Source organism: Rhinatrema bivittatum, chromosome 3, assembly GCF_901001135.1.
Source record: "Rhinatrema bivittatum chromosome 3, aRhiBiv1.1, whole genome shotgun sequence".
NCBI classification, from domain to species: Eukaryota; Metazoa; Chordata; class Amphibia; order Gymnophiona; family Rhinatrematidae; genus Rhinatrema; species Rhinatrema bivittatum.
In genome coordinates, this window is record NC_042617.1 from 351790812 (window position 1) to 351813692 (window position 22881).

The 22881-nt window shown below is 43.0% G+C and overlaps 1 protein-coding gene across 2 annotated transcripts in view; it reads left to right on the forward strand.

Moving 5' to 3' along the window:
• Positions 1–22881, forward strand: part of EPHA7 (EPH receptor A7) — a 410651-nt gene that overhangs the window by 381254 nt on the left and 6516 nt on the right. For both annotated transcript variants that reach the window (XM_029595403.1, XM_029595404.1), the window contains exons 15-16: positions 15225–15418; positions 17516–17671. In XM_029595403.1, the coding sequence (XP_029451263.1) occupies positions 15225–15418; positions 17516–17671 (350 nt within the window). The remainder of the gene's footprint in view (positions 1–15224; positions 15419–17515; positions 17672–22881) is intronic.

Sequence of the window (22881 nt, forward strand, 5' to 3'; positions counted from 1 at the left end):
CAGTATATAAAATATATAAATATATTAAAAATCATGTTATTTTATTCATTCAAATTATTCATTTGTTAAAACCGTACAGCAGAATTATGTATTAGTCCATAATTAGTGTAACTATCTATCCACATGTTTATGCACATATTTGTTATATATGTATCTTAACTTTGAATAAAATTAGTGTGAGATACAAGCAGTGTCTAGGTTGAGTGCACTATATATCAAGTAGAGGAGGGGTTTTTTGTATGTGCATCATTTTTGTTTTGTGTCGTCAGTTTTTGTTTTTAAAATGGTTGGGGGGTGTTTATTTTGGATTTCCCTAATTTCTGAGTTAGTTCTCACTAAAATTTTACCGATAAGTTATTAAAAAGTGTAATTAGAGAGCAGTTTGTTAGCTAGAGGTATGGTTCTGCATTCCCATTGGCTGTCTCCTTAGTTACTTGTTTGTGCTGCCAAGGTTGCAAGGTGGTGTTTGTGGGGCATATAGCCCAATGCCTGGTAACAAATGTAGACAAGTGATATAATAATGACATCAAGTTTTAATCAGCAAAAGCATGTAATGCAAACCCATATTTTGAATTTGCTAATCCTTTGTATTTAAGGAAAGGGGTCCTGGAATTTTGGGATATACATACTTTGAATTCCCCTGGTGTGTGGGGTGAATGGTGAGATGGGAAGTGACTGGGGTGATTGTATGGGGTGACAGCTGGGAGAGAGACTGGATGGGGTGGTGACTGGTGTGAGAGAAGCAGCCTGGTGTGTGTGTACGTGTGACCAGTGAGATAGGAAATGACTGGGATGACTATGGGGTGATTTTGGGGAGGGGGGGGGGAAGAAACTGAATGTAGTGTTCACTGATGAGAGAGGCAGGCTGGTGTGTGTGAGAGGTGACTGGTAAGAGGGAGTAACTGTGGTGACTTATGGGGTGACAGGTGGGAGACAGCCTGGTTGGAATGGTGACTGGTAAAAGAGAGGCATCCTGCTGTATGTGGGGTGACTGGGGTGACTTATGGGGTGACAGGTGGGACAGAGACTGGTTGGGGTGGTGACTGGTGAGAGAAAGGCAGCCTCGTGTGTGTGTGGGAGATGACCTGTTACCCCATACAGTCATTCCCTTCACCCTTCAGTCACCCCTCCCCCCGACACCCACACTAGGCTGCCTCTCTCTTACAAGTTACCACCCCACCCAGTCTCTCTCCCACCTGTCAACACATACAGTCATCCCAGTCATTCCTTCTCTCACCAGTCACTCACAAACACACCAGGCAGCTTCTTTCTCATCAGTTATAATCCCAACCAGTCTTTTTCCCACCCTTCACCCCAGTCACTCCCCCTCTCAGCAGTCACCTACATAGACACCAGGTTGCCTCTCTCTCACCAGTCAACCACCCCATACTGTCTCTCTCCCATCTGTCACCTCATACAGTTACCCCAGTCCCTTTTCCTCTCATCAGTCAACTCCCCCCCCCCCCTCAAACACAGAGCACATACCAGGGGAATTCAAAGTATTCATATCCCAAAATGCCAGGGTCCCTTTCCTAAAATACAAAGGATTGACAAATTCAAAATAGACATTTGCATTACATGCTTTAGCTTTTGCTGACTAGAACCTGATGCTATTATTACATCACTTGCTTGACTACATTTGTTACCAGGCACTGGCCATCCCCCCACAATCTTGGCAACACAAACAAGTAACTAAGGAAATAACCAATGGGAATGCGGAACCATACCTCTATCTAATGAACTGCTTCCCAGTTGACACTTTTTAACTTATCGGTAACATTTTCAAGTAGTGTGCTCTAACATCCAGTTAGGGTGCACTAAGTCCTGTTAGGACATACTAACACGAATTACCAAATTTTCTGAAGTTTTTTATTTAGTTTTGTAGCGCTCCCAAAACAAGATGAAATTTACAATTTTGTTTCAATTGTCTACTTCGTTTAAAACGATTATAGCTCCCTAATATCAAGGGGCCTGAATTCTCTGCAGTTAGATACATGCTGAAAACAGTAAATAACTCAAACCCATCTAATTTAGGAGCTTGCATTTCTGTTGGTGGTGACCTTATTACGTTATTGTAGTCCCTTATCAGTGTAGTCCCTGATGTGATAGCAGTGACGAAAGTCATTGAGATTTCTACCAACAAAAATTCAAGTTCTATAGTTTGGTCTCTGAGTTTTTGGTGTATGAATCTCTAATCTCAAATTAAGGGGGTAATTTACTTAAGCTGCGTTAGGCATTTACCACACAGTAAATGCTTTTGTGCAGCAGTAATGTGTGGTATTTCACCCCAGATATCCGCAGGTAATGTAATTGTCTGATTTGCATTCAAATGCCATGCAAATACGTGCACAATAGCTCATTACTAGGCAATTTCATGTTGATAAAATAACATGGCTTGCCTGAAAAATCACAAGCTGCGTTATGTTCATGCCTCACCTCATGAATTTTAGCTAACTTTCCCTGTAAGCATTGGGATACAAACACAGGTCCCGATGCTCCCGGGGCATGAATTAAGGGGCTAACTGTTCTAAATTTCCTTGATGGGTGCTTTTGATTTTGAAGTAGAAAACCATATGGAAAATAGTTGGACACACACATACTAGTTGTACGTGTGTATTATGGTTTAGTCTTTAACACTGAGCTACTAATGTACATCTCATTAATTTACCTAAATAATTGCAATTATACTTAAAAATTTCATGCTGTAAGAAGTTTGGCAGTGCAGGTTTCTATTAACTGCATTGGTTCCAGAGAAAAAATGGAATCTCTGTGTGTTTTGATACCTTTTAAGAAAGCATTAAAAAATATGATGTTACAAAATGTGAACTTGCAATATCAAAAAAGATCCCTCCTGAAAAGGGTATCACAACGTACAAAAGTCTCCTGTATTAAGTTCTGTGATTCAGGACTCTGATTATTATTAAACATTGTTGCATATATTATTTACCCTTTGATTTTTTAGGTTAGCAGCACCACATGCAAGTAGCTGGAAGCAAACATACAGTATTTTATATATGTATATGTGTCTTCCATTAATATTAGGGTTCTAATGCACATGTGATTAATTATGCTCTTTAATGGGTTTTTTTCCGGCTAGAAAAAACAAGCATTTTTTGCAATGCGTAGAAAGAGTTGCATAAAATTAAATGTTTCCAGCATTGCCAACTGTGTTTTTAAAGTGATTTTGTCTCAAAAAAATGCTCAATTTCTATTGGTTTGCTTACATAGAAATTGCAAGCCAATCGGTAATTTAAAAAGACAGTAAAAATGTACCTTAGCTGATAAACAGCCTAATTGACCAAGGTCTTTTCCTATGGACACAGCATGGCAGAAAAGCATTAGTGAATTAGGTCCTGTAGTTACTCATATATACACTGCATCTGCCTAGCAGGCTTGAACTGTTTTTATTTATTTATTTATTTTTAATAGGTTCATATTATGGGCCTGGTTCTGAGCACACATGTAACATTTTTGCCCTTATTCAACTGGAAATTCTTATTATAACCAGTGTGACTATTCTGTCTAGCTTCTGGGCCCATTTAAAATTAAATATGTCTTATAATTCTCAGAAATTAAATATTTATACCGTTTTATTATTATTGGAACATGTAAATTTAGGTCAAAAGGCCTGATTCACTGAGCTATTTTCCCATAGACACAGAATGGTAGAACAGTCTAAGTGAATAAGGCCCTTCTTTAAATTCTTACTACCTAAATATCACTCTTCACTTCTTTATGGTGTGGACTGCCTTCTCTCATAGCAGCAGGCATGATCTGGTTTAAGGACATCAGAAAAACAGCAAATTTATGAAATAAATGTATTTGTATTGGGCAAAAACAAATGTCACTTCTTTGTACCTTACAACTGGAACATGGCCTGAATATGTGGTGATATAAAAATGTTGCATTTTGGTAAAGGCATACAATTAATAGGAAAAAGGGAGGGGGATGTTGTCTGCATGGGTAAAGGCACAAGCTTGAAAGAGAAGAGGGGAAGACTTTGTTTGAAAAATGGTATTCCAAATTTATGAGGGCTATGATTATAAATGTGTTCCCATTTATAAGTTCTAAATTTCATTTGCTATTTATATACCACTCTGTGAGGAACAAGCCTGCCCAGGGTGGTATGCAACAGCGTAAAACTTATACAATTACAAATCTATCTATCTATCTATATTTATATATCTATCTATATCTATCTATTTGTATATATAAACAATAAAGTAATCCCCTCCTAAATAGTTACAGTATTCTTGCTCTAATATAGGGGTTGTAGGTATGAATGTCCTTTATCTGCCATTTTGAAATGTATGTGTGGTGTTCTTCTCATAGTCCTGGGATTAGTTTTCACTTTCATAACTTTTTTTTTGTTGTTTATCCTCAGTATTTTTAAATAGGAAAATTTTACACATAGTAAAGAGTTTGAATTGGCCAACTAATGTAATTTGACCCAGTTGTTTATATTTTTTCTCCTTGGAGCAAATGATCGACATCACAGTTAGAGGAAAATAGAAAGGAAAAAAAAAGAGTTAATGATAAGTCGGTTTGGCAGAGTGGAAAGTTTTTAATATTTGACAGGACTCAGTGTCAGAGATTTCATGGACTGTCAAAACACGGGCAAACAAATCCTTGGGGCAGAGCCAGAGAAATATTTACATTCCCCAGATACCCAGAAGAGTTTCAGTTCTTTGACACCTTCCTTCTGTACTTGATTCAAACACATAAAGAGGTCTGACAGGAATATGAGATGACTAAGGCAAAGCTAACTACCTTTGGAAGAAAAATAAAGTTTAAAATGCAGAAGAAATCTGTATCAGCAAATTCAGTCGAGCTTCCTTTCCCCACCCAACAACCCACTAATCTAAAACATGCCAGAAATGCACAAAAAAAAACCCAAAAAACATATCAAATGGATATTGCCTGGCTTAAAGAGCTCAAACGTCCATCTCACTTTGTGATGGGATGAAAAGAAAATCAAGGAAATTCTACTGTATCAGGAAATTCACAATAGCTGCTTTCCGTAACATTTATTTATTTATTTATTTATTTATTTATTTATTTAAGGTTTTTTTATACCGGCATTCATGAACTCGTTCACATCATGTCGGTTTACAGAAAACAGGGGTGCGGATAATACAACCAAAAAACATAAATAACGTGATGAAGAGAAGCAGTTACAATTAACAAGGGCTAATGAACTGGGAATGTAAGAAATAGAAAGAGATAGAGGAGAATAATTATATACAAAAGTTCAATATAAATATGGTGTCTCATATGTACATTTAGTCCTGGATTTGTCAATAAGTGCACTAGGCCTGTGCCTAGGAAAGCAGAAATCTCCGGGCAGCAAGCTGGCAGACGATTTGTTCCAGTTATGCTAATTTCATTCAGCAGAGAACAGAGCTCTGCTTCCTGATCCTGCCCCTCCACTCCCAGGCAGCACTAAGTGAAGAGGATGGGAGGGGGGTTGAGCCTGGAGCAGGCAATAGCAGAGCAAAGAAGAGCTCCTCCGCTCCCCAATCCAGTCCCTTCCTTCCTTCCTGTCATTCTGAGGTAGCAGTGGAGAAGGTGAGTCTGGAGTAGACAGAGTAAAAGGGGGATCAGTTTGGCAAGGTTGGGAGGGGATGAGTAGGGGATGGTTGGGCTGTGAGGAGAGAAGCAAGGAGAAGAGAGGGGATCGGTTTGATGGCGCGTTTCCATGTGTGTGTGAGAGAGAGAGGGGAATGGCAGGGAAAGGGGAGGGGAATGGCAGGGAAAGGGGAGGGAGCAGGGTTTGTGCGTGTGAGAGAGAAAGAAGGGATTGGTGCTGGATGTGTGCTTGTGTATGTTAGACTGGGTGTGAGAGTTAAAGAAGAGGCGCGAGGTTTATGAGGTGAAGGAAGAGAAAGCAGGGCCAGAGCATGTAGGGGACACATGCCTCTTCCCCCCCCCCCTCCCCCCCCCAAGCCACATCCGCTACCCCCACAATTCAGATCCCTCTTCATTGATCTTAGATTCTATCTCCCAGATCCTGGAATTTTCCTTCTTCTTATCTTTCCTTTCTCCCCAGATCCTTGAACCCATTTCTCAAGTCTCATAACCTCCCCCCCCCCCCACCCAAATTGGGATCTCTTAGCCACAATAGTACAGAAGCAAGATTGTGGTGAGAGATTAGGAATTTCTGAGAAGTGTAATAATTTGAAATCATTTTTATTAACTTATGCAAGCCCTATGGTGAAGGAAATGGAAGTGAAAGAGAATGGCAGATCTCTAGATTGGTTTGAATTTGATCAAGTGTTTGACACAGCACTTCATCCTCAATTGTGGATTTAGAGTTTTAGGGCTCGATTTTCAAAAGTATTTATCTGCATAAAAATGCAGTTCTACGCACGTAAATGGGCTTTTGAAAATTGCCTTGGAAGTTGGGTCCATAAAAGTACACACAAAAGAGATTTTTAATCACTCTAGAAAGAGGCTTTCCAAGAAGGGGGCAATCACAGAGTTGGGGACGGGGATACCATTGATGTGCGTACTTTCGATTTTTGAAAATGCACACATAAATCTATACACACAAACATGCTTGCACCAATTTGTTTTAAATGTGCAACTTGCTAAGTTCATGGAGTGCCCTCTAGTCCTTGTATTATCTGAAACAGTAAATAATCATTTCACATTTACCCAATCAAGTCCTTTCATGCTTTTTTAGACCTCTGTCATATTCCCCCTCAGCCGTCTCTTCTCCAAACTGAACAGCCCTAACCTCTTTAGCCTTTTCTCAAGGGGAGCCATTCCATGTCCTTTATTATTTTGGTCACCCTTCTCTGTAGTTTCTCCAGTGCATCTGAATCTTTTTTGAGATGAGGTGACCAGAATTGCACAAATTATTCAAGGTGCGGTCTAACCATTGAGCGATACAGAGGCATTATGACAGCCTCCTTTTTATTTGCCATTCCCTTCCTAATAATTCCTAAAATTCTGTTTATTTTTTTGACCTCCACAGCACACTGACCCGATGATTTCAATGTATTATCCACTATGATTCCCAGATCTTTTTCCTGAGTGGTAGTTCCTAATATGGAACCTAACATCATGTAGCTGCAGCCTGGGTTATTTTTCCCTATATGCATCACCATGCACTTGTCCACATTATATTTCATCTGCCATATGGACACACAGTCTTCTAGTTTCACAAGGTCCTCCTGCAATTTATCACAATTCGCTTGAATAATTTTGTAACATCTGCAAATATGATCACCTCACTCATCGTACCCTATCAGGATCATTTATAAATAAATTAAAAAATGCACTGGCCCAAGTACAAATCCCTGAGGCACTCCACTGTTTACCTTTTTCCACGTTTATTAACGTTTATCAAAAAAATGAAGTAGGTTTGTGTGGCAAGACTTCCTTTGGGTAAATCAATGCTTGCTGTGTCCCATTAAGTCATGTGTATCTAAGTGTTCTGTGATTTTATTCTTTATAATAGTTTCCACGATTTTTCCCAGGAGTCAGGCTCACTGGTCTATAGTTTCCTGGATCACCTCTGGAGCCCTTTTTATATATCAGGGTTACATTGGCCACCTTCCAGTCTTCAGGTACAATGGATGATTTTAATAATAAGTTACAAATTACTGGTAATAGGTCTGAAATATAATTTTTTAGTTCTTTCAGAGCCCTGGGATGTATACCATGCGGTCTACGTGATTAGCTACTTTTCAGTTTGTCAATCTGGCCTACTACACCTTTCAGATTCACCATGATTTGTGTCAGTTCATCTGAATAGTCACTCTTGAAAACTGTTTTCAGAACCAGTATCTCCCCAACATCCTCCTCAGTAAATACTGAAGCAAAGAATTCATTTAGTCTTTCTGCAATGGCCTTATCTTCCCTAAGTGCTGCTTTAACCCCTTGGTCATCTAATGGTCCAACCGACTCCCTTGCAGACTTCCTGCTGTGGATGTATTTAAAAAAGTTTTTATTATGAGTTTTTGTATGTACAGCCACCTTCTTTTCAAATTCTCTTTTAGCCTATGCTAGCAATGTTTAAAACTTAACTTGCCAATGTTTATGCTTTTTCCTATTTTCTTCAGTTGGATCCTTCTTCCAGTTTTTGAAGGAAGAGCCTTTGACTAAAATAGCTTCTTTCACCTCACCTTTTAACCATGCTGGCAATTGTGTGGCCTTCCTTGCACCTTTTTTTAATGCGTGGAATATATCTAGATTGCGTTTCTAAGATGTTTTTTTTAACAATGTTCATGCCTGTGTACACATGTTCTCAAAAGGGAGCTTCTACATGTTTAAGAACCACCACTGAGCTCTAATTTTTGCTGTGAGGTGCTGGTCTGGATCTGAATGTTAGACAGTGGTGACTTTTCTGTGGCACAGCTGATCAGTTCTGAAGGCACACCTGTGGGAAATACTGCATTAACTTACTCATCACTGAGGTGGCACAATCCTTTAAACTATGAACATTTCCTGTTGGGGGTGTGGGTTAGGGGGTACTATAAAATCAAATTAGAATTATGTTGTGGGGTTTTTTTTTGTTTTTTTTGGTTTGTTTTTCTTTTAAATGCATTGCTATGTCTTATGTAATTCCTTTTGTGCTTTCATTATGCCCCTTATCAAAGTGAGAGTCCATATGGTGTGCATAGTCGGTCTCACAACGCTTTAGCTTTACCATTTATTTCATTAGATGTTTAAGAAATGTGGTTCATGGTTTGAATGAGGCTGTCATATTCACAAACTTTCTTAGTTCTCTCTAGTATTTTATTATTTCTATCTCAAGTGATGCCTTTTGGGAATGCCGTTTGTATGCTTGACAAAAAGATTTTGCTCTCAAGTTTGTAATTTCGAAATCTGGCTTATGCATTAATTATACTTGTATAAAATTTTACATTAGTTTTCGCAATCCCCATTGTAAGCATTAAAAATCAAAATTAGGTGATCAAAAACAGTCTCCAGATGTTTCCAATTTAAAAAAGGGCAGTTTACTCTCTGCTTTATTGCTTGTTGTCAGATGTGTTCTTCTTCTGTTTCTAGCAACTTGGAAATTTGCCTCCAATTTCAAACTCTCTAAAATACTGTCTGCTACAGTCACTGTATTTTTTTCCTCCTGTCCTTATGGTTGAACTCTCAATATACTGCTGCAAGTTAATGAGGCGTAGCCTTCCCTGCTATGATCCATGCCAGCAATCCTTAACCTTTCATGATGCAGCTGTTGACCAGTTTGGACCTTTAAAATAGTTTGCAAGACCTTCTTTACGACTGGTATCAAAGCAGCTGGACCTGGTGCCCAGGAGTCTATTTTCAAATCAGGTCGTTACCTTACTGGCTTTCTAATCTACAAAGAATTTCTTCTAAACAATATAAGCTTGTAAAAATGATAAAATGTCTCTAATTTCTGTCCCCACATCCTTTAAACTTCTTGGATGTTTACAGTTTTGACCTAGCACCTTGTCAATTTTAAGTGCCTTTATCCTTTTAAAGTCTGCCTTGTTACTGTCTGTATGCTTAGATAGTAGCACACATCACTACAATTCCTCATCTTGCAAAGAACATTTTTTTTCAGATAAGGTTCTATCTATGTGGGGTTTTATTCTGTTCTTTATTTTTACGGCTTTGAAAAGAAATGTAGCCATTGCAAGGCAACCCTATAATTTGCTATCGTGTTTTGGCAACTTCATGCCCAGTTTTGTTTAAAGCTGAGATCAGCATGGCGGGAGGCTGCCACGTGATCACAATTTATGGCCCTTTTCATCCTCAGGGGACCACACGAAATCCAGCCTTATCTGAGATGGGGGCCTATGCCTGACCGAGTGAAACTCCCTGGCAGTTGGGAAGAGATAAAGGGAGGTGGAGGAGGGGAAAGAATAAAATTGTCAACCCTGGCAAGGGGGATTTAGGAGTTTTATCCACTTACCCAAAGTGTATCCCAAAAATTGGTGGAGAACAGGAACAACCCACCGTCGCCTTTGCAGAGCCATCAGGCCTGCCAGCTGCCCAGTCTAGCTCATTTTGCACAGATCTGATGGAGGAGGCAAAGCTCTCAGCACCTAGTTAGTCATTTAAGTTTTTTTAATCCACCTAATTCAACACATCATTGTAAGTAGATTGTGGTATAAAATACATATCACTGACTTAAGAACAAACAGGGCAGACAGGCAAAATATATAAATGTATTGCATGGATCCTATAAAAAGGTGTCACCTGCAACTTACTTATTGACCTTTAATCCTATATAACCTATTGATTCAGAATTTGGCTGTATTTTTTTTTTTTAATTTTTGTCCTCCTTATACTTTTGCATGCATACTCAAGTGCATTTGATATTTGAGGATATTATAATCACAAAAATTGTAGATGTCCACACAGTTTTATTTATCACAGCTGATTTTTTTATAGGGCAAAGCCCAGAGCAGCCTTTAACCATAGTTTCTGTGCTGTCTGGTTTGAACAGATGAAGAGAATATTAGCTCCCAATAGCTAGTGAAGAAATGCTTCAAGCTAGACCAGTATAAATGTATCATCTTATATTGACAGGTTTCTGTGCATTATCCATAAGTGGAGAGTGTCTTACACTACAGTAGGGATGTGCATCGTTTTTTTGACGGATGAAAATATCGTACAATATTTTCTAATCCGTCATGTATCGGGGGTCCCCGAAAATGATAGGAAACCCCACGAAATTTTCATGCGGTTTTCTTTACGTTTTTTTTTGGTGGGGGGGGGCAGAAAAGGCACACAGAAAAAGAAAACCCAAACCCACCCCGACCCTTTAGATCTAGTTATTTACAATACCCCACCCTCCTGACTTCCCAAAAACTTGCCTAAAGTCCCTGGTGGTCCAGCGGGGGTCCCGGGAGTGATGTCCCCCTCTCGGGCTGTCGGCTGCCACTAATCAAAATGGCGCCGATGGTCCTTGGCCCTTACCGTGTTACAGGGGCTATCAGTGCCATTGGCCGGCCCCTGTCACATAGTAGGAGCAATGGATGACCCGCGCCATTTTTTAAGATGGCGCCGGCCCGGGGCTTGCGCGCGCCGCCGAGCCTATGCAAAATAGGCTCGGCGCGCGCAGGGGGGTTTTAAAAGGGTTACGCGCGTACCTCTCTTAAAATCCGGCCCATAATGTTCAGGATGGAGCTACTGTGGAAGATAGGGACCCCTGCCACAAAGTGCACGGCACAGGGCTGTTGCTTCAACTTGTCTCCGCCTCTCCCCCCTTCAAGGACAGCCCCGATGCTGCAACACTCTTTTTCTATGACTACTTGTTTCCATTACATATTTTGGGGTGGATTTTAAAAGGGTTACGCGTATAACCCTTAAACCCCCCCCGCCCCCCCCCTGCGCGCGCCAAGCCTATTTTGCATAGGCTCGGCGGCGCGCGCAAGCCCGGGGCGCGCATATGGGCGGGGAGTGGTCGGGGCCGCAGTCCAGGGCGTGTCTGGGGCGTGGCGGCGCTCCGGGGGCGTGGCCGAGTCCCCCAACACAACTCAACAAAATAAGGTAGGGGGAGATTTTGGTAGGGCTGGGGGGTGGGTTAGATAGGGGAAGGGAGGGAAAGGTGGGGGGAACAAAAAGAAAGTTCCCTCCAAGGACGCTCCGATTTCGGAGCGGCCTTGGAGGGAACGGGGAAAGCCATCGGGCTTCCCCTAGGGCTCGGCGAGCGCAAGGTGCACATGTGTGCACCCTCTTGCACACTGACCCCTGATTTTATAAGATACCAGCGGTAGCATGCGTATGTTATAAAATCGGGTGTATATTTGTGCGCGCCGGGTAGCACGCACAAATGTACCCCCCCCCCCCCCCCCCCCCCGCGCGTAATTTTAAAAATCTGCCCCTTTGCTTTTAAAGTCTTTTGGATAGCATCAGGATTTTAATTATTACAATTTCTTAGATGCTCAGAGGTGAATTTGTTATTATAAAGTTCCAGGGACTTTCGGTGAATCAGGTTGCTGTAACTCTACCACGGTTGAAGCAATCAGCTATAGGAGCTCCTTTCCCCCAACATTTTTTTATTTTATTTTTTAAATATTAGAAAGTAACTATAAATATAATATGTGTAGGTATTTTCTAACAAGTTAATAAAAAGTACTGCTGGTGTATTTTTAAAACTCTGCCACAGCTTAGACTGTTCAGATCTGGTCTCCTCCATCATCTTACAGTCATCACAGCCAAACATGCACATGATGAGGTCAATATCATCAGCGTGCAGAGGTCAGTTTTTGCTGATGAAGGCTGTTTTGTTTGTTTCATTCCAGTGACATATTTGGTGTGGCAGTGTCTGTCTCAATGCAGTGGGCTTTGGATTTGCTCTTGTTGTGAGGATACTGATGGGAAATATTGATATATATAATATATATATCCTATTTGAATGCTGACATCCCTGATGAAGCCCTTAAAGGCGAAACATGTTGGGTTACCTTGATGAGTAAATCCTTCATTTCTACCAGTGTTGTCTCTTGATGATATCCATAGGCCATCTGGAGAATTGTTGAAGAAGCATTATGAAGATGTGTTATTCAGCTGTTTTGTAAACGGTCTGAGTACTGTTTCCTTTTTAAATCTTTTGAAAAAAACCCTTTTCTTTCTTCCCATCTTTTTCTTTTCCTTTTTTCCCTTTCAATAATTTTTTTCTCTTTTTCTTTCTTGAATTGTTGATATTTATGTAGTTTTTTTTGTATTTTTTTGCAATTGGTTATCTTTATTATTCACTTTTGTTATGTTTTAACAGTTGAATAAAGAATTTTTAAAAATATTTTTGTATAATGAGTAGGTATTTGACTTTGGGTTCAAGTTTCAAAGGAGCGCGCGCTCGTCCATGTTCGCACGGTTCCCAGCGCACGCACATGGATGCGGCTATTATATAACACACGCACATCAGCATATGCATTTTACAAAATATGATATCTGCGCGCATGTGCAGGCAGCATGCGCCTGGGGTGCAGATTTTCAATTAATGCACGCGGAAAAGCAATCGGGCCTTCCCCAGTTCCCTCCCAGTCCACTCCAATTAAGGACAGAATGGGAGGGAACTTCCCTACCCCCCCTACCTAACCTTCCTACCCTTTCCTCTCCTCTCCTCTCCTTTCCTCTCCTCTCCTCTCCTCTCCTCCCCAACCCTTAACCCCTTCCTATGTACTTAATTTTTGTTTTGTTCATTACTTATTGCTCCTCTGGAGCAGAAGTAATCTGCCAGCTCGCACTTCCCTGGAACAGGGTAGAATGGCACTGATCCAACCCAACCCCTCTCCTCCCTGCCCAGATCCCGCCCCCAAGCCCTCCCCTTTGGAGAAGCCCGGCACTTGTGTGCGTTCCGGAGTTTACCCACGTGGCCGGGCCTTGCGTGCGGGCCTTTGAAATTCCGGGCTTTATGTTTCTGTGAGTTCCTCACTAGCCATACGGTTTTGAAACCATTTTATGATTTCATCATTTTTCAGTATTGCCTGTTAGGTTTAAAGTTAGCTGAAAACATGTTGCCAAATAACTTTACCTTAACCAGCTATATTTAAAGGATATAGCCAATTAAGCATTAGCACAGTACATATTTAAAAAAAAAATGTGTGCTGACCTTGATGACCAATACCTCAGCCCTCCATCCCAGAAAACATTTTATTATTTTATTTATGTATGTATTTTCAAAGACGTCTAACCCGCAGTCATTGCAAAAAAAAAAAAAAAAAAAAGCAAAATATATAAATGACGGTGAGAAGTAGCCTAGTGGTAGGCTACGAACCAGGAGACCAGGGTTCAAGTCCCGCTGTCACTCCATGTGACCTTGGGCAAGTCACTTTATCCTCCATTGCCTCAGGTACAATCTTAGGCCTGGATTCACCATTCTATCGCAGAATGGTGAATCCTGCGAAAACGGGGGACAGGCCTGCGAAAGCCGGCAGCCATCGCATCACCGCGGTGTTATCGCTGCCTGCTTTCGCACCCAATAGCGCCACCGTGAAAGTTGGTGCTATTGGGTGCGCTACTGGCAAGAATAACATGGCTTACCTTATCGTCACCAGCGAAGACATTGCGGACTCTGCCTCTAACAAGCTATTGCACGCAAAAAGCTTTACAAAATGACTCCCCTATATTGTAAGCCCTCTGGGGATAGGGAAATACCTACAGTACCTGAATGTACTCCACTTTGAAGTGCTGAAAAAAGTGTGAAAAGTGGAATATAAATCTAAATAAATAAAATAAACCACTAGTATTTTTCCAGATAACCGAGTCTCTCACAGCAACATTATTATCATACGCTTCCAGCATTATTGTCATGGTTGGGAGCAGGTACAACACTCCTGCATTTCCAGCTGGGGTTTCAGAGAGGAAGAGGTCCAAAGGGTGTGAAAAAGTTTGCCAGTGGGTGGGAGGCAGGAGGGGACTTGGTGATTTGGAAGAGAATATCATGGAAGAAGGAGGAGCCAGGATCAGGCCACTACAACTGCTTTTAATTTTTTTTTAAGTTGGTGGGTTTTGTCAAATTTTTTCTGGGGTATGGGTTAGCCAGTTAAGGTAACGTTATATGGGGAACACATTCTCATATATCTATACTCCTACTCTTTGGCCTTCTCTAGAATTAGCCAAAAAGGTTATTTGGCTAACTCAACTGTGTCCCAGAATGCCCTCAAAATACTTCCCACACGCAAATATATTTTATCCAGATAATGACTTATCCAGATAAAATGTATCTAGATAAGTGCCATGCTACTGAAAATACAGTGTTTATCCATATAATTCACAAGTTATCCAGATAAATGCCTTTGAATATCGACCTGAATAAGTCTTAAACAGAGAAACACACTGGCAGCAACACCTTTTAGCACATGATTTTCATTAATTTGTTCACCTACAAGTTTTTGTTTTTTACCCTTTGTGAATTTAACTGCCATTTTTTCTCAGGCATTCCCCATCTCTAATCCTTAGGAGTCATCAGAAGGGCGGACATTCAAGATAACCAAAATACACCAGTTAATTTGGTTCACTGTCCAGCTTTTTGCAGCTATATCTCATGACCATTCATTGTGGATGTCCTGATTACTTATATGGCCTATATTTGAGGATCTCTGGATTATTTTTTCACAGTAAAAAATAGTTTGTTATAGGAGCATGAATATGTGAGACACAAGTCATTGAGGTTTTTTTCAGTAATATATTTCTAAGATTCTTAAGAGTATTAATAATCTTCAAGAGTTTTAAGGATGATTTTGTTGAATTGAAACTGTTTGACCACACAATTGTATTTTGGTTCATAGGTAATTAAAGCCATTGAAGAGGGTTATCGTCTGCCAGCACCAATGGATTGCCCAGCAGGTCTTCACCAATTAATGTTGGATTGCTGGCAAAAAGAACGAAGTGAAAGGCCAAAATTTGAACAAATTGTTGGTATTCTGGACAAAATGATTCGGAACCCAAACAGCCTGAAAACTCCACTTGGGACCTGTAGTAGGTAAGATACATGCCAGGATTACATTTAGTAGTTTGAGAGAGAAATTATGGCACTTTCTTCATACACCTAGGATCTGATTTGCTATGATTTTTCACATAGACACAAAATGGAAAAAAGTCTTAGTGAATCAGGTCCATAGACAGGTTTCTGTTAGACGCACCAGCCGTGGCCATCCGCGCCTGGCCCCTCTTACCATCTCTGCAGGCGTCGGGCACATAGCGGGGAGACGCCCCCGCCGCTCGCAGCCAGCCCCGTCCTCTCTTGCAGCGGTGCCACCAAGGCTGCACCGTCTCCCGTGGCTGGAGAGCCGACCTCGGACCCTGTCTTCACGGCTCAACGCCGCAGGCCGATGCCAACAGCAGCCCCTTCCGGGCCGGGCCCTCCTCCTTAAAGGGCCAGCTACGAACAACTCTGTCCAGCCCCCTAGATGACGTCAGAGACTGGGAACTATTTGAAGGAGCTTCCTCTTACTGTTTCTTGACTTGGCAATGAGTCTGCTTCACCTTGGTGAGGTCTCCTGTGCTTCTTTGGTGCTCCGAGTCCTGTTCCTGCCTTCCAAGTCCTATTCCTGCCTTCTGAGTGCTGTTCCTGCCTTTTGAGTCTTGTTCCTGCCTTCCAAGTCCTGTTCCTGTTCCTGCTTCATCCCTTGGCTCCCACGGACGTACCTTCTGGCATCTGACTTCGGACTGGCTATCAGCGACCCTCTGGCTTCTGACCTTGGATGGTCTATCGGCGATTCTTCCGGCTGTGATTCTATCGTCTTCACAGGGGCCCACCTAAGACCAGCTGGCCCTACGCACCCAAAGGCTCAACCCGCGAGGAAAGTGGCTGGTATTGGTGAAGCTCCAGCTGGCCCCTGCGTCATCTCAGCCTCGCCTCCCGACGGTAGGGACCTGTGGGGGTTCGCCCTCTCAGGTAACGCCAACTCCCCCTTGGACAAGGGTTCCACACCCTTCTTCATCAACATAACAGTTTGCATTTAAAATGTATATTTATTTGTCCATGCTACATAGACAAGATAAACTGCAAAATGAACACTCCTAAATGTTTTTAAGAATAATTTTTAAAAGGATGTTATTTATATAATTATAAAGGGTGAGATATGTTAAAGATTGTTTTCATTTATCTACAAAAATAGTTGATCAAACATTTTGTCTAATGAAATATAGAAGGCCTTAATACGTGTACAGTCAACATAAATGAGATCGTATTACATTTTCCATGCCTAAAATGTGGTTTCCTATTTGTTTACATAAGAATAGCCTATGAGGTTCAGTTCATAGTGACATAGAATATGGCAGCAGACAAAGACCACAAGGCCTGTCTAGTCTGCTCATTTTTCTTTCCTGTTGCAATTATGAGATTGCAATTGACCTCCAGCTTCACCCTCACATCCCTACTACTAAGGTTACTTTGTGCTTGCCTCATGCTTTGTTGGATTCTAATACTGTTTGTTTTTTGGGGGGTTTTGCCTTCACCACCTCCCTTGAGAGATTGTTCCATACTCTCTGTAAAGAAATATTTACATTTCACTCTTGAGTCTAATCTCCTTTAGCTGAACCCTTTTTCTAAAATTTCCTTTTCAGTTAATAATTCCTACCTCTTGAGCATTATATAGACTTTCAAGATATTTTAATGACTCTGTCATAGAGTATAAGTATTTAGCTCCTTAAAACTCGGCTTATAGGGCTTGTGGTACAGACAGTACACCATTGTGATGGTCCTTTTATGAACTGACAGTTCTGTTGCTATCTTTTTGGAGATTCAGCCTCCAGAATTTGACACAATTCTCCAGATGAGAGCTCACCAGTGATTTATACAGAGGTAATATCACCTCTGTTCATCCTTAAGGAACCCTTACCTATTATACTCAGGAATTTTCTTGTTTATGAGGTAGACTTGTCTGTTGCAGTTTAGTCACGTCTACTCATGATAGCAAAGCTATAAATAAATAGTAACATGGCATACTTTATAGGTATTTAATAATCAACTTTTGTCAACACTGATTTTGCCAAATAACAACAAAAAGGGAAAAAAATATTCAACGTGACTTTGTTAATTTTGGAAACAATTGTTTCCTTCTCTCCTTTTGCCTAGACCAATCAGCCCTCTTCTGGATCAGAACACTCCCGATTTTACTGCGTTCTGCTCAGTGGGAGACTGGTTAGAAGCCATCAAGATGGAAAGGTATAAGGACAACTTCACTGCAGCAGGCTACAGCTCCCTGGAATCGGTAGCCAGAATGACTATTGAGTAAGTTTGATCTTCTTCTGTGGATTAAAGGGCAAGTTCCAATTATTAGGCATTCTTATTTTGCTGGGAATAAAACTCAATCAGAACTTTCTGCATGGTTAGGTTTATATTTTTTTGTGTTGTTGTAGGATATTTTGGAGTGGGGGCGGGATCCTGAATTATGAATGAGTGCAGTCAGTGAAACAATCTCATTAGTGAAATGGAAAAATGTAGAAGAATAATGATCTTTATTGTAAAATGCATAGACTTTTATGAGAAATCATTCCTGAACATACCCAGATCAGTCCAGAAAAGTGGAAAAATGGGTTGTGTGTCCCTGCCAGCAGGTGGAGTCAGAGAACAATTAGAACTTTGGGCACTGCTACATAACGAGAGTGCCACCTGCAGTCCCTCAGTATTTCTGACTCCAGCGGGTGGTACAGATGCACACCTGCAGTCTTTAGTTCTATTTTTTATTTATTTAGTTTGAATTTAATTTTTTGGTTTACGGTCACTTCCTGAGGTGTTAGGCGCCTTCGTGGGCCATCCCTCAGTAGAAGCCGGACGTCCGGGGAATTGGATATTCCTGTCAGGGTTTCGCCCGCCACAGTTCGGTGTCTGAAGACCAGGGGCTCCTGGCTACTCACCACCGTCTCTGCTACAGCTGCTCCCTTGTCTCCTGCAACAGCTTTTCTCTGTGTCTTGGTAAAGTTTAATTTAAAAAAAAAAAAAAGAGCTGTTTTCACTGCGGCTGACTGATAGTCTTCAGTGCTGAAATAAGGAGAGGTGCAGGAGGGACCGGGTCTTTTAAGGTCGGGCGGGGAAGCTGTCAGCAGTGTTCCCCTCAGCTCCCGGGGCTCCAGGTCGTTTTCTGAGAGCAAGGGTGAGTTTTTCTCTGTGTGCCTCGTTTACTCGCCGCTTCCCTGCTGGGGGCCTTGCGATTTCACTATAAACAGGCTCCTTTCCCACGGCACGCTGTGCGCATTTTTTTCTCCTCAGCCCGCAGCACGAAACGTTTGTTTTTTTTGGTCCTGCCTGACTGAAATTTTCTCTACGTCGCAGCTCCGAGCTTTTCTTTTTTTATTCGCGCCCTTTTCTATTTTACTTCAGACTATCGGCACGCTGCTGCGGATGGGACTGAAAACAGAATTGCAGGCCTGCCGCATGAGTTGGTCACGTGGCCAGGCATTAGATGCGGCCTCCTTATGTGCAACGTGTTCCCCGGGGTTAGAGGGCTCTTCAGGGCTTCTTGCCTCCTCCCTCGGGGAAGGAACGTCTGTCTTGCCTTCGGCTTCACGGGAAGAGGATTTTCTGCCTGTTCTAGCCCCGGTGAGGGAAGACCTCAACGGGGGAACTGAAGATATCACCCCAGCCGACTCTCCAGTGGGGGAGGGGGACCTGGAGGGGTTTTCCCCAGAATTTGTCCTCCTTATGCACCAGGCTTTCCTGGCAAGGAAACGCTTAGCGTTAAAGCGGCCCAGTCTCCTGGGGGCAAGTTCGGACCCGCCTGAGAAAAGAGGTTGGGGTACGGACCCTCGTCAGCACTGCTCTGATCAGGCTCACCCCACAGGGGATTCTCCCCAGGGTACACGGATCCGGCTGATGTGGATAATGATGATCCGAATGAGCCCAATGACCCTCCTGTGTAGGGGGATGACCCCAGCGTGGTGCGTCTGTTCCCTAGGTTCTTGACGTTCTGGGACTTAAGGTTTCTCAAGAAGAGTCTGACAATGAGGGCATCAATCCAGTCCTCAATGGCATTAGGGGTCCCACAACATCTTTTCCTCTGCCTAAGAAGGATCGCAAACTAGTGACCCAGGAGTGGGAGACTCCGGATTCCGGCTTGAAGGTGGGCAGAGCTATGGTGAAACTGTACCTGTTATCGTCTGATGTTTTGGATTTACTGAAGATTCCAAAGGTGGACGCCGCGGTCTCGGCAGTCACGAAAAAGACCACTATTCCTGTTGCTGGGGTGGCTGCCCTTAAGGATATGCAGGACCGCAAGCTGGAGATCCAGTTGAAGCAAGCATTCGAGGTTGCCACGCTAAGCCTTCGGGCGGCAGTTTACTCTAGCCTCATGCAGAGGGTCTGTCTTGTTGGGTCCAGGAGTCGGCTGCCAGTCTCGGGAGGACTGCGAGAGATCGGTGCACATGGTGATGTTCACATTGCAATCTCTAAGTTGGGTAATCAATGTGCAGAAGAGTCACTTGGAACCCACTCAGAACTTGATTTATCTCGGAGCACAATTAGATACCTTGCTGGGCAAAGTGTTTCTAGTGGCGGACCGAATAGGGAAGTTGCAGGAACAAATACATTCCCTTTTTCGAAGGAAAAATCCCAGTGTGGCATCATCTTCAGGTCCTGGGCTCCATGGCTTCAACCTTGGACTTGGTTCCTTGGGTATTCGCTCACTTAAGACCTTTACAGTGTGTGTTTTTGCCTCGCTGGAGCCCAATGTCAGAGCAAGTCCATCTACCAATACCTCTACTTCCGGAAACCAGAGCCAGTCTGTCATGCTGGCTGTCACTGGACAATCTGGAACGGAAGGTGGATTTGGACACTCTGAATTGGCTGATAATTTCCACCGATGCTAGCCTCTCAGGTTGGGGGGCGGTGTGTGCAGACAGGTGTGCAGACAGGTCCGCCCAAGTGCTCTGGTCGGTGATGGAAAGTTCCTGGTCCATAAAACAGCTTGAGATCAGGCCTGTACGTCTGGCCCTGCGGGCGTTTCTTCCCTGGATCCAGGGCAGAATGTTGTGAGTCTTCTCGGACAATGCGACAACAGTGGCGTACATCAACCAGCAAGGCGGGACTCAATGTCCCGCCATAGCACTGGAGGCACGTCTTCTGTTCACCTGGGTGGAGCACCATCTCAAGGGCATTGCCACATCCCATGTCGCGGGAGTAGAGAATGTGGAAGCCGATTATCTCAGCCGTCAGCAACTAGACCCAGGGGAATGGGAACTATCTCATGAGGTGTGGAATCTCATTTGCGCCAGATGGGGAACTCCTCAGCTGGATGTAATGGCAACGCAGGCGAACACAAAAACAGTTCATTTTTTCAGCCATCGCCGAGAACAGGGCTCGGTGGGCATAGACGCTCTTGTGTGTCCTTGGCCCATGGGGATTCTGCTGTATGCCATCCCGCCCTGGCCCCTCATAGGTCGGCTTCTCCGTCGTATAGAGCGGCACCCGGGAAAGGTGATTCTGGTGGCGCCAGAGTGGCCACGTCATCTGAGGTTTGCGGATCTGGTACGCTTGGCTCTAGAGGATCCACTTCAACTGGCTCATCTAAAGCATCTGCTCCAAGAGGGCCCATATTTTCGGATCGGGAGGATCGCTTCTCTCTCGCGGCTTGGTTTTTGAGAGGCGACGTTTACGCTTGGGTTATTCAGAACAAGTCATTTCCACCCGCCTATGTGAGTGTTTGGAAGCTTTTTGAGACGTGGTGTCATCAGCATTCCTGTGACCCTTTAGCGGTGCATGTTCCTTTGGTGCTTGACTTTCTGCAACAGGGCCTCGCTAAGGGCTTGGCGTTCAATTCCCTTTGTGTACAAGTTGCAGCTCTAGGTGCCTTGCGGGGAAACTTTGACGGCTGTTCGCTGGCAGCGCATCCGGATATTGCTCGGTTTCTTAAGGGGGTCAAACATTTGCGCCCTCCCATCCGTTCAGTGTGTCTGGATTGGAGTTTGAATTTAGTCCTGCGAGTTCTATGTGGCGCTTCTTTTGAGCCTCTTCGTGGAGTTTCCCTGAAAAATCTGACTTTGAAAATGATGTTTTTGGTGGCCATTTTCTCGGCCCATCGGATCTCAGAGTTGCAGGCTCTGTCTTGTCGGGAACCTTTTCTTCGGATTTACATAAAAACATAAGAACATAAGAAATTGCCATGCTGGGTCAGACCAAGGGTCCATCAAGTCCAGCATTCTGTTTCCAACAGAGGCCAAACCAGGCCACAAGAACCTGGCAATTATCCAAACACTAAGAAGATCCCATGCTACTGATGCAGTTAATAGCAGTGGCTATTCCCTAAGTAAACTTGATTAATAGCCGTTAATGGACTTCTCCTCCAAGAACTTATCCAAACCTTTTTTGAACCCAGCTACACTAACTGCACTAACAACATCCTCTGGCAACAAATTCCAGATCTTTATTGTGCGTTGAGTGAAAAAGAATTTTCTCCGATTAGTGTTAAATGTGCTATCGAGTATCGTTATGTACGATTCCATCCTTTGTCCCTAAGGTGGTTTCAGCCTTTCACGTCAATCAAACTGTGGAGCTTCCGGGGTTCCCTAACTGGTCCCGGGAGTCTTCTCAGAACAGAGACCTTCATCTTTTGGATGTGTGGCGCACCTTATTGCTTTATCTGGAGGTTACCAATGACTTCAGACATTCTGATCATTTGTTCGTTCTCTTTGGTGGCCCAAAGAAGGGGGACAAAGACTCAAAGGCAACCATATCTCAGTGGATTAAGGAAGCCATTTGCATGGCATACATAGCCCGAGGGCCTCTGTTGCCTTTGGGTCTCAGAGCTCATTCCACTAGGGCTCAGGCTACCTCCTGGGCAGAGTGTCAGTTACTATCGCCTCAGGAGATCTGTAGGGCGGCGGTGTGGTTGTCTATTCACACTTTTACGAAACATTAAGTAAGAAAAGGGAAGTGATTATCCCCTTGTACAGGTCCTTGGTGAGGCCTCACCTGGAGTACTGTGTTCAGTTCTGGAGACCGTATCTACAAAGAGACAGAGACAAGATCAAGGCGGTCCAGAGAAGGGCAACCAAAAAGGTGGAAGGTCTTCATCAAATGACTTATGAGGAGAGATTGAAGAATCTAAATATGTACACCCTGGAGGAAAGGAGGAGCAGAGGTGATATGATACAGACTTTCAGATACTTGAAAGGTTTTAATGATCCAAAGACAACGAGAAACCTTTTCCATAGGAAAAAAATCAGCAGAACCAGAGGTCACGATTTGAAGCTCCAGGGAGGAAGATTCAGAACCAATGTCAGGAAGTATTTCTTCACGGAGAGGGTGGTAGATGCCTGGAATGCCCTTCCGGAGGAAGTGGTGAAGACCAGAACTGTGAAGGACTTCAAAGGGGCATGGTATAAACATTGTGGATCCATAAAGTCAAGAGGCTGTCAATGAAGAGTGGGTGGCTCGCCAGAATGACGGCTACTGCCTGGAGATAATACCCTTATTCAATAAACATACACATGGTTACTGTGACTCCA